Raw genomic sequence first — 13,327 nt, forward strand, 5'->3', positions numbered from 1 at the left:
TTGTGTGTGTGAACACACTATCCTTCCTCTGGTGGTTAAGCTGCGAGTCTTGTTTGTGTGTCAGGATCTGAAAAAATCTCTCGTTCTGTGTGTGTGCTCGTTGCATGTGGCTTGTATTTGAGATTTTTCAAGTGAGTCACTTCACCCAACATCAGCGGTAAATGAAGAAACTGAAACAAGAGGAAGTAATTACATTAGAATCACAGATGACTGTGTGCATTTGTGGCGGTACATTCGACTGCGAATGTGTGCGTGCATTTGTGCGCGAGCGTGTTTGTGTGACTGCGTGACAGGCAGAAGGCTCAAAGATGACTGTGTATTCAGACGTCAGAGCCGATTTGTTCGCTGTTTATGAAAGGACCAGGGAGAAGTAAAGAGAGGATGCTTAATAGTTGGAGGAGAAATGAAAGGAATATTTTGAGCGTGCAAGAGAATGCTGATGGAGTTAATGGAGCTCAGAAACCCTATTAGCTCTGCATGGTGTCCATCATGATCTGGATCAATAACTGCTAATCTAGCCATGATTCTGTTCGTCATACTCTCTGTTCACACACTAATATATAACATTAGCTCTGATAGTCATGTCACAGACACTGAGGACTCACTTAGTAGCACATCATCAAAAAAAAAATAAAAAAACATCACACAGGGAGAGCAAGAAGGAGAGGGTGGGGGAAAGTGAGAGGAGAGAAAGATTGAAATTCTGACCTTCATGACCGCATATGCATTAAATGTGGTTAGTATCCTTAACAAAAAGCCTCCAGTAAAGATCTCTCTCAACTTTGTTTGATGTTTGACATGACATGTTTTCATTTTAAAGGGGTCATATGATGTGATTTCAATTTTTCTTTTCTCTTTGAAGTGTTACAAGCTCTTGGTGCATAAAGAAGCTCTGTAAAGTTGCAAAGACTAAAGTCTCAAAACCAAAGAGATATTCTTTATAAAAGTCAAGAGTCAACCACACCTAAACGGCTCGTTCTAACATGCCCCCACATGTCTACGTCACGATGTGGGAAGATTTGCATAATGCCGCCCAAATGTTCACGCAAAGAAAGAAGGCGTAACTTTTATTCTCGCTGTAGTATTGTTGTTGCCGCCGCTGCCATGTCGTGAAGACGCTGTGTGTTTCGTTGTGAAAGTGAAACTACTTTGTTTGGTCTTCCAAAAGAGGACGATATCCGCTTCGTCATGCCTGGAGCTGATCCGTGCTGGTCGCTGAGGAAATACATCAACTTCGCGCTGTGGGTCGCCGGATCGGCTTTCACCGTGGACGAAGCGGAGTCCAGCCTGGGGTCATCACATGTGGTTGCCGCAAGCCCGTCGGACGCTCCTTCGTCGAATCCGCCGGCCGCCGCTCACTCAAGCCCGCCCAGAAAGGGGCGTGACATTTCCGTCACACGCTTTAGGTATTCAGCCAATCACAACGCACTGGATAGCTGGCCAATCAGAGCACACCTCGCTTTTCAGACTGAAGAGCTTTGTAAAAAACTACACGTTTCAGAAAGGCGGGGCATAGAGGAGAAACAATAATGTACAGTATGTGGAAAATAATGTTTTTTTTTAACCTTAAACCGTATAAACACATTTCATTACACCAAATACACAAAATAATGTTCTTTTTAGCAACATCATATGACCCCTTTAAGGCTCAAAATCATAAGTTGTTTTTTTTTTTTGGTAGTTCTTTGAAAGTTCCTTTTAGTTTAGTCAATATGTCACAGCAGTTGCTCATGACATAAGGATCAGGGTCTCTCTCCCTTTTCTATTAAATATCCACTGTATATATAATTGTACAAACTGTATAAACTGTTTATATAATTTAATTTAATATATATTACTTTATATTATTTTGCATTATATTATATTATTTATATAATGATTTATAATATAATACAGTATAATATAATATATTACATTATATTATGCTGTAATATATGATTAATTATATAAATAATTTGATTATAGTCAATTTTATTTCATTTTTATTGAATTGGTGTATCATTTTAGTAACAAAGATACAAAGTGTGAAAAATGACATGAATAATGACATAAACAGCAATGTTGATGAAGGAACTTGTCCTATTCAGATAAATCACGTTGAGCTTATAGGGCCAATCAATCTTTCCACCCATTAGAGTAAATAATCTCTAAGACTCGTTTGGAAGCCTGACAGAGACTGAAACACGGCAGTTGTTGTATTGATAAGCTGTTAGCCCCTGGATGGGTATATTGTGTATGTGCTTTAGTTAGGAGCCCTGTGTATTTATATATGTGTGTGTGTGTCAGTATGAGAGTGAGAGACTGTTTGAGGAGCCGAGGGTCCCCCAGACACCACTGTCTGTCTGTCCATGTGGAATAATGCTTCCAGTACGGAGCCTTAAATTAGACCCACGGGTGGCCAGTCTAATAATGTGTGTGTTTCAGCTGGACATTATCGAGGCTCAGGCTGGAAACAATTTAAAACTTTTGCTTTTCAGTCAGGGGAGAGTTTAAGCAAGCTGTGTATGTGTGTGTGTGTGTGTGTGTGTGTGTGTGTGTTGTATTTCTTGGTTTCAAGTTGAGATCCCTGCAATCACACACAGACAGACACACTTTTAAGTAACCATGCCATTGTGTGTGTATAGTGTGATTGGAAGTGATGTCCATGTAATCCATAGATTATAAAAAGACACTAAAAATGTCTTGGCAGACTATATGGCACAGATGCACATGCTGTGATTGTGCTGTTCATTTGTTATTTAAAGAGATAGTTGACCTAAAAATGAAAATTCTGTCATCATTTACTCATTCTCATGTCGTTCCAAAGCAGTAGGATTAATTGTCTTCTGTGGAACACAAAAGGTGAATTTTTTTCAACAGTATCACATTTTTATAACATAATCATAGTGAATGACGACTCGGGCTGTCAAGCTTCAAAAAGGCCCATGAAAGAGTCTTAAAAATTGTCCATTCATCTAATGAGGTACAGTACACTAATGTTCAAAGTCTGGGGTTGGTAGAATTTGTATGTTAGTTGTATGTCTTATTCTAACCAATGCTGCATTTATTTTATCAGTTTTATTACTCCTTACTTTTTTTTAAATATATTTTATATAAATATAAATGTAATGTATTTCTATGATGGCAAAGGTGAATGTTCAGCATCATTACTCTAGTCTTCAGTGTGACATGATCCTTTAGAAATCACTTTAATATGATGATTTGCTCAAGAAATATTTCATATTATTATTAATGTTGAAAACAGTTGTGGTGTTGTAATGCATCCTTGCTAAATAAAAGTGTTCATTTTCTTCTGTTCACTGAACAGTTGTGTATATTCCAGATCTTATGATGCTATATGATAGTTTTGCGTGAAATTCCAGCTGACAGACTCTGATCTGATCTCATTGCAGGACATTTTATCACAGGATTAAAAACTCCCATTTGTTCATCACACAGATCTATTGTATGACTTCAGAAGTCGTATGGACCATTTTTATGATACTCCTGGTGCCTTTGCATCCTTTTGAAGCTTGAAAACTCCAGTCCCCATTCATTTTGTAGCTCAAGTCAAGTCAGTCACATGAGTTTAGAACGACATCATGCAAGACTTTTCATATTTGACTGAACTACGCCTTTATTTTCTTTTCTGAAAATTAAATACACAGGGTTAGCACCATTAAGTAAATATTTCTCTGTAAAATTATAATGATGAGTGTGCTTAATAACATTATTTGCATATGTTTTACAGAGCTCCATGTATTCACTGGCACTGAAGTGTCTTATCAGCCTTTCCACCGTCATTCTTCTTGGACTAATCATCGCTTACCATGCTCGAGAGGTGCAGGTAAACGCAAATAATCATCTCACATTAGTGTCTATTGTTAAGATGCGAACACATTTATCATTGTTCTGCAAATTTTCGCAGACGAAATCCAATTATAGTGGTGGTTGAGGAGATTCCCCCGCTTTCATGTAAAGCGCTTTGAGTACCCAGAAAAGCGCTATATAAATGTAACTAATTATTATTATTATTATTATTAATTTTTGCAATAGTAATCCATGTGAATGGAAATTTTGTGTAAGGGCGCAAAATTTCACCATGCAGATTTCACCATGGGTTCAAGTTGGTCACACAAATTCGCTGTGTTGACCAGTAGAAATATGCTTGGTTTGAAAATGACTTGTGTGAGCTGTGCTTCATGTGCTTCTATGTAACTACACTATTGACCTTTTTAGCCACAAAATTTTGCTGAAATTTAGCTAATGTGACCGTAACTTTAGACTGAACAAAAAGTACCAAAAACTAGGTATTACCACGCTTTTTGGAAACATACAGTACTACAGTAGTACTGTGGTATTCAACAAAATACGATAATCATTCAGTATAGTGGTAAATAAAAATGATATTATCATCTGATACATCACTATACCATAGTAACTCCACAGTGCTTTTTTTGTAAGCGAGCAATAATTTAATTGAAATAACCAGTTCAGTACTGTTGTAAATAGTTACTTACACATCATCACATGTGTAAAACAAACAAAACATACTTTTTTTTGTTTATAGTCAGTATCTCTCGACTCTATCACATCAGTCTGCTTATGTTGCACTGTGATGGTGTAAACAAAAAAGTGCAAAAAAAACAGGAAGAAGAATCACACCCCCCACTAGTGTGGCATTAAGAACAGATGAGTAATGTTGTTTTAGGCTGTTGCCCTCAGCAAGGGGAGCTGAACTCAACCGTTCATTAGCATTATGCTAATAGGAAGGTTAGCAGAGGAAAGTCGCTCACAGGAGCATCAGTAACACACAGACACATACACAACAACAACACTTTCAGCTCATTTTAAGCTCTCTCTTTCCCTCACACACACACAAACTTCTTTGAGACATTTAGTTATTTTTGGGTCTGTTTGTTCCTGAGAGTGAGTCATTTTGTGACTGTTTGACAGTTATTTGAGAAAGGAGCTTGTCTGCCCTTTTATCAATGAATACATGAATAATCCACCGGATTTCCAATGCTAGCATAAACACACATGCACACATTTGTACTGTATATCTATCATGATGAGGACTTTCCATTGACTTGTGTTTTTCAACTCATGATATTTTATAATTTACACACAAACCATTTTTAATTGTTTTATATACTGTTCCATTAAAAGATTTTGGGTCAGTAAGATTTTTTTTTCTGGAGGAAATGTTTGCTTTTATTCAACAAGGACACATTCATTTGATCAAAAGTGACAGTAAAGATATTATATTAAACTGTTTTCAACATTGATAATAATAAGAAGTGTTTCTTGAGCCGCAAATCAGTATATTAGAATGATTTCTGAAGGATCATGTGACACTGAAGACTGGAGTAATGATGCTGAAAATTCAGCTTTTCCATCTCAGGAATAAATTACATTTTAAGATTTATATTTAAACAGAAAACGGGTATTTTAAAATGTAACAATAATTCATAAAAGTTCTGTTTTTAATGTATTTTCTTAATAATTAAATATAGCCTTGGTGAGCATAAAACAAAAACAAGTAAAAAAATCTTATTGACACCAGACTTTTGAACGGTAGTGTTTGACTTGTATGTTATGTGCGCTATATTTGTTATATGTTGTAAAATTAATTGATGTAATATAGAGTTAATATAGAGTTAAACTGATTGTATTTTTGTATTTAAAAAAATTCCCTGTTTGCTTTTGTAATCCTGGGGTCAGCTGTACAGGGAGGCCTTCCAGACCACTGTGCCCTCCCAGCCAAAATGTGATATTTAACCAACTATTATATCTTTCCAGTGTGTTTCACTCTCTTTAACAGCCACAAAATGCAACTCCATTATAAAATGAGTAGTTAATTAATAATGAAAATATTTGCATTGAGCAGTGTTGAATCGTGGCATGTTGGCATTGAATGGCAGCAGTGTGGCACGGGGACACTGTGTGCAGAAACAGCTCTCAGTCTCATGTTAGGGGCAGTTTTATGGGATTGTGCCCACTACCTGTTCTGCTTGCTTCCATCTTTGAAGGTGAGCAGTGACATAACACGAAACATTTTCAGAATGGTATCCTGTGCTTTAACTTTGCCTCGTCTCACTTCGGCTGCTATCTGTCTGTACTATAGGAATAAGATAAGCGTCTGCCCATGAAAAAAGTCTCCTTATCTGCTAGAGGCAGAAAATGAGGGATTGATGATAATAGGGGTGTGCAGCTGTTGGTCAAGTCAATCAAATCACAAAATGTACACTATACTGTTAAAAGGTTTGGGTTCAGAAAGATTTTATTTTATTTTTTAAAGAAGTTAATCAGCAAGGGTGCATCAATGCATTGATCTTAAGTGACAGTTAAGTCGTTTACATTTTCAAAAATATTTTTCAAATAAATGCAATGTATCATGGTTTTAACAAAATATTAAGCAGCACAGCTATTTTCAACATTTTCAATAATAATAAAAAAAAAAATTCTTAAGCAGCAAATCAGCATATTAGAATGAATTCTGAAGGATCATGTAATAATAATGACGGGAGTAATGACTGCTGAAAATTCAGCTTTGCCATCACAGGAAGAAATTGCATTTTAAAATATATTAAAATAGAATACAGTTATTTTTAATTGTAATAATATTTCACAATATTACTGTTTTTATTGTATTTTTAATCAAATAAATGCAGCCTTGGTGAACATTCTTTTAAAAAACAAATCGGTAACACTTTACTTGAAGGGGTGTGCATAAGACTGACATGACACCTTCATAATCCTGACATGACACATGTCATGAATATGAAGGAGGTTTTATGCATGGTCTTATGCACACCCCTTCAAGTAAAGTGTAACCAACAAATCTTTCTATTTCAGGTAAATGCTGTTCTTTTGAGTTTTCTATTCATCAAAGAATCCTGAAAAAAACTGTACATAACTGTTTTCAACAATAACAACAACAACAACAATAATAATAATAATAATAAATGTTTCATGAGAAGCAAATCAGCATATTATTGATTTCTGAAGGATCATGTGACTAGTATTCCTTACATTATGGGGACCAAATAGTAAAGTATTACCAGTAAATTGTAACTTTGTGGGGACATTTTTTGGTCCCCATAAGGATACAAGCTCATAAATCATATAGCATTGTTTTTTTTTTTATCTAAAAATGCAGAAAGTTTTCTGTGAGGGTTAGGGGATAGAAAATTCCGTTTGAACAGTATAAAAACCATTAGGCCTATAGAATGTCCCCATAAAACATGGAAACCCAACTGTGTGTGTGTGTGTTTCTTTACAGGGTGAAATCAGTTCACACATTTATCAAACAGAATATTATTACAAGCTCACACATGCAAACAGCATGTCCCCCTTGTTTTCACTTTATCTCTGTGTATGTCTCCACTTTGTAATTTGCCCCATCACTCTTTCAACGTCCAGCACTCCCTCCTATATCAAATTATGCCCCTTCCTCTCTCTCTCTGCTCAAATCAATTCATTGTGTGCTTTCTCTCACGTTATGTTTTTTTTTCTCTCCAAAGGTTTTCCTCTCTCTTCCCCCTTTAGATGCGAGTTGAGTTGCTTGTTCTCTCTCTCTGGTTGTATTTTTACCTTCATTCAACCTTCCCTTGCCCCCTCTGTCTGTGAATTATTTGTCTGCTTCAGGCTCTTTTAAGCTGCTGCTGTCAAACACACACGCAGATATACACGCAGTTTTGCTCTCTGTTTCAGACCAATATGTGTGTGGTTGTGTAAAGGTGCAGACGGTGTTTCATTCATTTCACTGGATTGAGAAGTTTCTCATGTACGCTCTGCGTTATGCAAGTGTTTCCGTGGTGATGAGACTCTCTTCCTGTGTGTGAGTCAGACTTCGGCAGCTCTTTCCTGGACAGAGATTGTCTGTGTGTGTGTGTGTATGTATGTATGTGTGTGTTTTTGTGTATCGACATGGTGTAAAGGAGATAAAAACATGATGTGAGTAGGTGTTGATCAGGGATGTTTCTGAGGAGAGAGACAGAGGAATGAGACTGGAATGACTGTTCCTTCTTCATTCCTAGATGCCCAAATTGACAAAGGTAGCAATTTAAGACTGTATATCGATTAATTATCGTACACCTTAAGGAATAGTTAATCTATAAATAAAAATTATTTAATGTTGTTCCAAACCTGTATGACTTCATTTCTTGTGTGGAACACAAAGAAGATATTTTAAAGATTGTTTCAACTGTTTTTGCCCAGACAATGAAAATCAGTGGGGTCCAAACCAAACAACATTGACTTTCATTAAAAACCCACTGAGATATTTTTCAATATATATTTTTTTTCTTCTACAGAAGAAAGTAAGTCATACAGATTTTGAAATGAAGGCGAGTAAATGACAGTTTTTCTTTTATTTTGGGTGAACTATCCTTTTAAGTCCTGTGAATTTTTCATTGGATACAATTTTTATTTTCAGTTCAGTCAAAATCCATTTTGCCCATATGGTTGAAAGTGCCTCTAAGGTAGTGTTTGAACTCAAGTGTACATGTTAATGTGAGTGCATCTCTTCCTGAGAGCCAACAAGCTTCATCCTTGGCTAAAGTTTGCGAACTGCTTGGCTCCTCTGCCACATTAAAAATGATTCATGGCTGTACAGCTTTAGCTAAAGCCCATTAAAGAATTTGGTGAATCACCAGTATTACTTGAAGCCAATTTTGTAATATCTTTAGTTCAAGGTTGGACTGATTCTAGAAAAGTTTTGCTTGAGTGGTTTTTATGATGAGCTTTTTGAAGCGGTTTGGCCCTTGGAGACTTAACATGCAGCACATTTGAGTTCATGTACTAGGTAGGCGACATGAGACCCTGTAGAAGACTATTTAAAACTACAAATTATAAAACGATGGTTAGCCATTTAAATTTTTCCATGGAAACCATAGTTTACACCCAAATAGAAAATACTATTTACAGTTATTTGTTGCCACAGTAAACCTGTAACTTCATATTATCATTGCTCTATAATTACTGAAAAAGAGAAATTAAACAGAATGGTAGAATTGGCATGAAAAAAGATTCTAATATAATTTTTTTGATCGTAAAATTAATTACATTAACTTAGGTATATTTTGGCAGAAACTGAAGTTTGGTAGTTGCCATGTTAAACCAAGTCCTATTGTATGACTGTATGACATGCTGTACTTCTACACTTTTGTTTATGTATATAATAAAGACTCAGGCTAGTTGCCATATTATTTACTTCAGTTAATAGTTCTCATGACAGGGCTATTTTTTTAAGCCAGTATCCCTATGGACATGCATAGTCTATTGAACTTTTTCACTGTTGCTGACCAGGAAAAAAAAATACAGATCATAATGTGACAACATGCCCCAATATCATAATGCTATATGGGGTAAGTTGTCACAAGGGAACTTGCCATTAAACTGCCTATTAGAAACATTCAGCAAATTTAAAGCATAATGTAAAAAGTAAATGTATTGTAATCATAATGTAAAAATGTAATCTATTTTTAAATTGTATTTAAAAATACAATTAAAAATGTAACATCGTATTCAATTAAATTGACATAAATTAAAAACATGTTCCGATTTAACATTTATGATGTTAAAATTACATTGAAATGACATTTATGAAAAATACCCTTTTGCTAAAAGCTAGTTTGTAAAACTTTCCCTGCATTGTTTCATTCGGTTGCACTTCCTGTATGAACCTGAAGCTCTGGACTCAAATAATAAAATGATCCTCCAAAGGTGACTTCAGATCAAGTACTGAAGTATTGAGATATAGACCTTGTCATACTTCCTTGTGTGACAGCTAGCCCCATACTACTCTATAAATAATCACCTAAAATCTTCACGCTGACAAAAAAATAAATTCCATGAAATTTGTCAACTGTCAGTTAAGATACCAAAATTTTGAAAGGGAGCAGCAGAATGTGCTGAATACTGAAGAAAAAGCATAGGTTAGCAAAGCGTAAGCAGAATGCTAATGTAGAGGAGATCACCTCAGGCTTCTGGAGAAGGAATGAGCTGCAGTGACAGTCCTGTACTTGGAGCTGAGACGAGGTTACCGTAGTATTAACCACGCAGTACAGCACAGGTAAAGCTTGTAACTGACAGCATGGGTGGTGCTGAGAATGCAACGACAGAAATGTTTCCAGAACATTTCGAAAGCACTGTGACAGCACATCCCGTCTCTCAGGTTCATTGTGTGAGAGTTGTAGCTTGGTGGAAACTACAAGGCTTTCCTGCTGTTTTTGCTACTGGCTACACACATGGGAGATTGTGTGTATGTGCGAGAGAGAGAAAGTGTGCATATAAATGTATTTACTTTAAAAAGACGGAATTCCAAGCAGATTCCGCTGCTTTTAAAAACACCACAGGCAGATTTCCTTGCTTATTTAGCCTGTGTGTGTCTGTATCCTGCAGTGTGGGGTATTTTGGGCCTGCCTCATGGGTAATCTGAGTTGATTGGAGTTACCTACTGTTCTCTTGATTTTTTCTCGGTCATCTTAAGCCGGTAGATTTTTTGCCGCGGTTTTGTTCTGCAACAAATTTCAGGGATCATAAAAGATTCGCCTTATGGCAAAATCGACAGTCTTGGATCGTTTAGCGTGACATGCTTACCGACGGCCGATTAATTGCCTTTATAATGAATTTCAGCCTCTGATGAAGTTCTGAGTCTGACACGGTCAGACATTTTGCATCACAGTCCTGCAGTGTGACTGCTGCTAAGACGCCTGGTGACATTTTCTTATCTATGGGGTTATTTACATCTGGATTTAATCCAGATCATGTACTTGATGTGAAGTGTGTGTGTGTGTGTATATAAGGTAAATAAGTCAAAGAAAATATTTAACAGGCTGCCTGGTGTTAGCATCATCACGGAAGCTATTAAGGTTATTGACATAATTTGTTGTTAACAATGTTGTTTTAGTGTTATTTATATAGTTGACAGTATTTATTAATATTTTGAATTAGCTTTATTTTTATATTTTCACTTTTCAAGATTTAGTCATTTTTATGTGCTTTTGTCATTTTTATTATTTTAATTTTTTTATTTTACTTTTTCGATTTAGCTTAAATTTTTGAGTTTTGTTTTTAGTCAACTTGAACTTATTTCAGTTAGCTGTCAAGGCATCACTTTTTATTTAAGTTTAAGTTTTTCATCTATTATTTGTATTTTACTTTATTTCTTTATTTATATTAATGAAAACATTTTTTTTCAATTTTTAATAGTTTTAGATAACAACAACAATACTGGTTGGTAATTAACATTCCCCCCACATTATGATACTGATATCATACACTTATGATAGTGTATCATGCAATCAAAACCTTGAGTTCACTCATTCACAGGCAAAATATAGCCAGCGTTTGCCAGGGTTTGTATGGTATTTGAGTTTTTTTGTATATAAGTGAGGATGTCAGAATGGACTCAAACTGCCCAGTCAAAGCTGTCAGTTGTGACAAAAGTCTGCAGAACTGTACATCATATATTCTGACATAAAGACAGTTGATGTCTGCTTTGACTTTTACTTAAGATCTCACTAGAGTCATATCATACAATCTGACAAGCAATGATAAAAGACAGAAAAAAATAGCACAGTGTTTGCCTGGACTTGTGATTATGAGGAAGTGAGGTGATCTGAATTAATATGTATGTAAGCGTTTGTTTGTATGCGGTGTGTCTGTGTGTGATTTAGAATTCCATTATCATAACAAAGGTGTTCATCTCTGACAGGGCAAAACAACAAAACAGACACTATTATTCTCGCTCTGCTTCACTCTTTCCCTCTCCTCTTTCAACCGCTGTCTCCCTCTTGGACTGTCCCCTTTTTCCCAAGCTCTGCATTTTTCTCTTTCTCTCGTCCTTCATTTTGCTGTCTGCTCTCCTATTCATCCTTCCTTCCTTTCCTAATTGGCTCTGGCCCTCATTTGTTGGGAGGTTCTGGGTTTCTCTCTCTCTTGTCTTCTCTCTCTCTCTCTGATAGGTTTAGGGAGGCAGCTCGGTTCAGTCACTCATGTTGACAGATTACCTTCACTAATGGAATTTAATTATTCAGCATATCCTGGTGGCGATTTGGCTTGAAAAAGAACGACAGGATGACAGGGGGCGAGGTAGCGGAGAGATGAATTAGGAGTAACATGCGGAGGAGGAAAGGAAGAGATGATGATGGAGAAAAGTGAGATTTTAACGCTTTTAGTGTCTTTTTTTGTCCTCAAAGTTACATGGAAAATTCCCACGATTACTCATAAATGCACAGCTTACAGAAATTTGCACCATTTTTATTCAAATAAAGATTGTGATGATTTTCAGGAAATATTTGAAAATATGGAAGCAGCCATAAGTAATGATAGATAGATAGATAGATAGATAGATAGATAGATAGATAGATAGATCATTTACTCAGTGCAACTTATCATCCAAGTGAAAGATATAACAGCAACATGTCAGAAAAAAAAAAAAAAATCAGAATCACTGAGTTGGAAAAGGATCACCCCCAGTGTTGCCAACTGCTTTCAATTGAAAGTAGCTAAAACCGGTAGCTAAATGTCACTGGATGACATCACAATGGCAAATTCACTGATCTATATAAAGATGAACGTAGAATAGTCCTTGTAGTGCAACTGAAGGAAACAATCAACTATGGGTGGCAAGGCACAGTAAAAAAAAATCTCTGGGATAAAGTTGTGGACAGGCACAAGTAAGGAGATGGATACAAAAAAAATTTCAAAAGGCTTTATCAATGCCTAGAAGCACAGTGAAGTCTATTATTAAAGGGAACTTCCTTCTTTCAGATGAATCCAGTCGGAGTTATATTAAAAATGGGCTTTGATCTTCCAAGCTGTTTAATGGCAGGCAGCGGTGTTGCAGTTCATCAGTCCAAAAGAAGTGAAATAAAGCGCATCCATCCATAATAAAAAGTGTCTCACATGGCTCCGGTGAACAAATGCCTCCTGTAGCAAATCAACGCATATTCAAAACGTAATAATCACTTTAATCTAGCTTGCGCCAACAGTTGTACACGGAAGCAGCTCCGGGAGGATGACGTAAGATGTCGGCGTTGCGCATGCGCTGGTGAGTCTCATGCAAATCAACGTTTGTTTACAGGAACAAAGGAAGCAAAGTTTCCTTACTTTAGCAAAGGAAAACCAGTCTCCTCTTGGCTTATATCGAAATCCTCTGACATTCTACTTTACAAAACCTCGTTTTGTACTTCTAATTCGTGACCGTTGTTTTGTTCGTCACTTCTGAGCGGCGCATGCGCAACGTCGACATCCTACGTCATCCGCCAGCTGCTTCCGTGTACAACAGTGAGCGCAAGCTAGATTAAATTGATTATTACGTTTTAAATATGGTTATTTT

At 36.3% G+C, this 13,327-nt stretch overlaps 1 protein-coding gene across 1 annotated transcript in view; it reads left to right on the forward strand.

The window, feature by feature from the left end:
* Positions 1 to 13,327, forward strand: part of LOC107657645 (small conductance calcium-activated potassium channel protein 2-like) — a 58,358-nt gene that overhangs the window by 18,476 nt on the left and 26,555 nt on the right. Inside the window, exon 3 of the mRNA XM_016445798.1 lies at positions 3,731 to 3,826. Coding sequence (XP_016301284.1) covers positions 3,731 to 3,826 — 96 coding nt within the window. The remainder of the gene's footprint in view (positions 1 to 3,730; positions 3,827 to 13,327) is intronic.

This window comes from Sinocyclocheilus anshuiensis, unplaced genomic scaffold (genome assembly GCF_001515605.1).
Source record: "Sinocyclocheilus anshuiensis isolate Anshui unplaced genomic scaffold, SAMN03320099.WGS_v1.1 scaffold43, whole genome shotgun sequence".
Classification (NCBI taxonomy): domain Eukaryota; kingdom Metazoa; phylum Chordata; class Actinopteri; order Cypriniformes; family Cyprinidae; genus Sinocyclocheilus; species Sinocyclocheilus anshuiensis.